The sequence below is a fragment of the Merops nubicus genome, unplaced genomic scaffold, assembly GCF_000691845.1.
Source record: "Merops nubicus isolate BGI_N331 unplaced genomic scaffold, ASM69184v1 scaffold47520, whole genome shotgun sequence".
NCBI classification, from domain to species: domain Eukaryota; kingdom Metazoa; phylum Chordata; class Aves; order Coraciiformes; family Meropidae; genus Merops; species Merops nubicus.
Genome location: NW_008584427.1, coordinates 15450 through 18801, shown reverse-complemented (window position 1 = coordinate 18801; position 3352 = coordinate 15450). Strand labels below are relative to the sequence as shown.

Here is a 3352-nt window from a genome sequence, read left to right as displayed (position 1 = left end):
TGTTTCCTCTCCCCGCCGTTTCTGCCCTCCCGGTGAATCGCTCTGTGAAGACACGAACGCGTTTCGCTCCCGGAGGGTGGCGACGGGACTCCGCCAGCCTCTCTGGTCGGCCTGCGTCTCGCCTCGGGCCTGGTGGTGTTTGCGGTGTAGGCCTCGGCACCATGGATCCGTTTTTGTCCCTGCTGCACGCTTTCTCTTCGAGCTTGTCGGACACTGAGCTGTCCTCCCTGAAGTTTCTCTGCCGGGACAGAATTAGCAAAAGGAAGCTGGAGTCTGTGCGAAGTGGCAGGGAGCTCTTCACCATCCTTCTCGAGCAGCAGGATATTGCGAGAGATAAGGTGGATTTTCTTGAAGAACTGCTGAAAGGCATTAAAAGAAAAGATTTGGTCGCACAGCTGAACCAGTTTGTAGAGGAGGGAGGAATTAATACTTCTGATGACCAGCTAGATGAGCATGAAAAACGTAAGTGGATTACTTTTTTATACACACACACACCCAGTAACCTCAGTAAACCTGTACGCATCCTCTAGCTGTGGATGTGCCTAGAGCAAACACCGAGCACAGCTGCCCTCAGTTACCAGCTGTAGCTGAGCCCCCTGCGAAGGGTACTTCCACTAGTAACTGCTGCACAGAACTGTGATGTACCCAGGAAGTAGCACGTCCTGCAGACAGCTTTCCAGGGTGAAAATTTTTTCACTTTTTCTATCGAATAGTTGCTTGGAAATCACGCTATATACTTGGGGTTCCTAGTATGTCCAGTGGCTTTTCAAAACATGCTGTGACTTTCAGTCTGTGTGATGCAGCAGTAGTAGCATTTTGCTAACACTTCCCCTCTTCCTCCCCCTCCCCCAGCTTCTAAAGTTGTCTTGTAGTTCTTAGTAAATTTTTCACTAACTTCATATATTTCTGCTGTTTCAGGTTGTCAAAAGGTAGCTATTGAAGTCATATGTAATAATGTTGGGAAACACTGGAGAAGGCTGATGAGAAAACTTGACCTTTCTGAAGTGCAGCTGGACAGAGTAGTGGAAGCCCATCGAGGTGACCTGCGTGAACAGTTGGTTCAGGCACTTCGGGAGTGGCAGAGGAGCAAGGGAAAAGATGCAAAGGTGACTGACTTAATAAAAGCTCTTCGGGCCTGTGAGATGAATTTGGTGGCAGACAAAGTTGAACAGGAGCTCTTGGGACTGAACACTGGAACCAGGTGAAATCAGTAAAAACACCCAAACACTTCCGGGTCTTACAGATGTGGATGAAAATTGTAAAAGTGCCTTCTCTTCTGAACCAAAATCACTATTATTGCTTCTCCTACTTATTCTGCCGTTAATAGGTTGATTTGTGGTCAGGTGAAGATTAACATAAAGCCAAATTCCTTCCAGGTAATGCTTTGTAGTTTAGGGTTTCCTTTAAGAGATTTTAACTTTTAGAAGGCCTAGACTTCATTTTGTAGAAATTATCACATTTTTTGGTCTACCATCCACCTGAAAACACGATTTGCTTTACTGTGGGTACTTTCCAGATATGTCTTCTCTGGAAATACATCCATGGGACACTTCTGAGGCAACTTTAAAGTTTCATGAAGAAGTTGAATTTTTTTTTTTTTAGGTGTGTTCTGACTGTAGTGTGAACATGGGAAGGAGTAGACCCCTTAGCTGTGAACTGGAATTTCTTTTTGAGTAGCATAAGATAATATCTTCCATAATTTGCCAGATCCATTTGCTCTCTGTAAAAGGGTGCTAGGCTGACTGTAACCTCAGGCCCCAAGACTGCAGTGCAGAGGTGCTGCCAACTACTGTCGTGCCTTTTTCTGGGCAGAAAACATGCCCAGGTTGAAAATCAAATGTTTGAAATCCAGATGTCTGTTGTCAAGTGCCTTCATCATCCAGAAGGAAATGCTCCCCTGAAGCTATCAAAGAAATTGTGTGTCTCAGAGAAGTTTACAGCAGCCTCTTTTGACTGCCACAAATGTCTGAAGCTTTCCTGGGAATCCTTGCACAACCTAAGGATAGCAAATTGCACAAGCTTCAAGACATGCAGAGGCCTCTGGGGACTGTCCCCTATGCAAGGGGGAAGAAGCCTTCACAGATCATTATTGCTTGAATAAGGAGGACTGTTTGTTGCTGCAAACATCCTTCTAACTACAGAAACATACTTGAGGGGCTTCTCTTTTTTGCTGCCATACTTGTGTGACTTTTAGGTCCTTTCAGGTTCTTTTTCCATGGTGCCATTGCTGTGGAGGCTGGTGTTGGTGTGTAATGGATCACTGCTCTGCATAAATGCTCTGATGGTGAAATTGTTGCAGCTGTCTCTGGTTTAGAGGATAACATTGAGTACTTGATTGTACTTCATGAAACCCACTGTACTGTGAACTTAGCTTTTCATTAAGATTTTTCCTTAAATGATTCTCCCAAGAACCATGTCCTCAAGTGCCTCGTTTACATGTTTTTTGAATGCCTCCAGGGATGGTGACTCCACCACCTCCCAGAGCAGCCAGGTCCAGTGCCTCACCACTGTCAGGAATATGCAATTTAAACTTCCTCTGGTGCAACTTAAGCCCATTTCCTCTTGTCCTATTGCTCTAGTTCCTTGGCAGAAGAGACCAACACCCACCTTACTCAAACCTCCTTTCAGGTAATTAGGAGCAGTGAGGTCTCCCCTCAGCCTCCTCTTGTTTGGAGGTTTTTGTGTAATGCATGTGGTCTTCCTTCTACAGCATTTAAGGAGAGCAATTGCTTGGTCCTTCATACACCTAAGCAACCTGTGAGCAGAATGGAGTCAGCCAGATGAGTTGTGTTTGTGTTCAGGCTGTCTGGTAACCTGTTTTTCTTATCCACTTGTACTAAGTCTTCTGGTTCACAGGAGATAGACTTATCTGGAACATGAAAAGAAGTGCACTGCCTACTGCATAGAACCAGGCTATCTTAAGAGTCAGGAGGAGGAACTTGTTAGTTGTAGCCAATCCCTCATCAACTACAAGAAATACTCTGCCTCAGAAGATAAACTCTTGTTTCCATATGGATTTGTACATAGATGTTTTACTGCATATGAAAGCAATGACCTAGACTCCCATCAATCTGTGCAGTACCTCAGGGCCAATTAAAACTTTTTATTAGAGATCAAAAAGCTGATTATGTTAGAACAAACTCAAATGGAACAAAGGGAACCAAAACTTTTTATTGGGAGGAGGGCTAAGAGAAAAGGGTGTAATTTGTAAGGAAATGTCTTGTGATCCTGTTGTTAGTTCTATTTTTAAGTGACTATCCAGATTTTTATACCTTGAATTAAAGTTCTATATTGTATAATTTTTGTCAATGCTTCCATTAAAAAATACTTAAAACCAAAAGAAATCTCCCTG

At 43.8% G+C, this 3352-nt stretch overlaps 1 protein-coding gene across 1 annotated transcript; it reads left to right on the top strand.

Moving 5' to 3' along the window:
• Window positions 1-161: 161 nt before the first annotated feature.
• FADD (Fas (TNFRSF6)-associated via death domain) lies at window positions 162-1205 on the top strand. The gene is made up of 2 exons (XM_008944096.1): window positions 162-462; window positions 919-1205. The coding sequence occupies exons 1-2, from the start codon at window positions 162-164 to the stop codon at window positions 1203-1205; spliced, it is 588 nt and encodes a 195-aa protein (XP_008942344.1).
• The last annotated feature ends 2147 nt before the right edge of the window (window positions 1206-3352 follow it).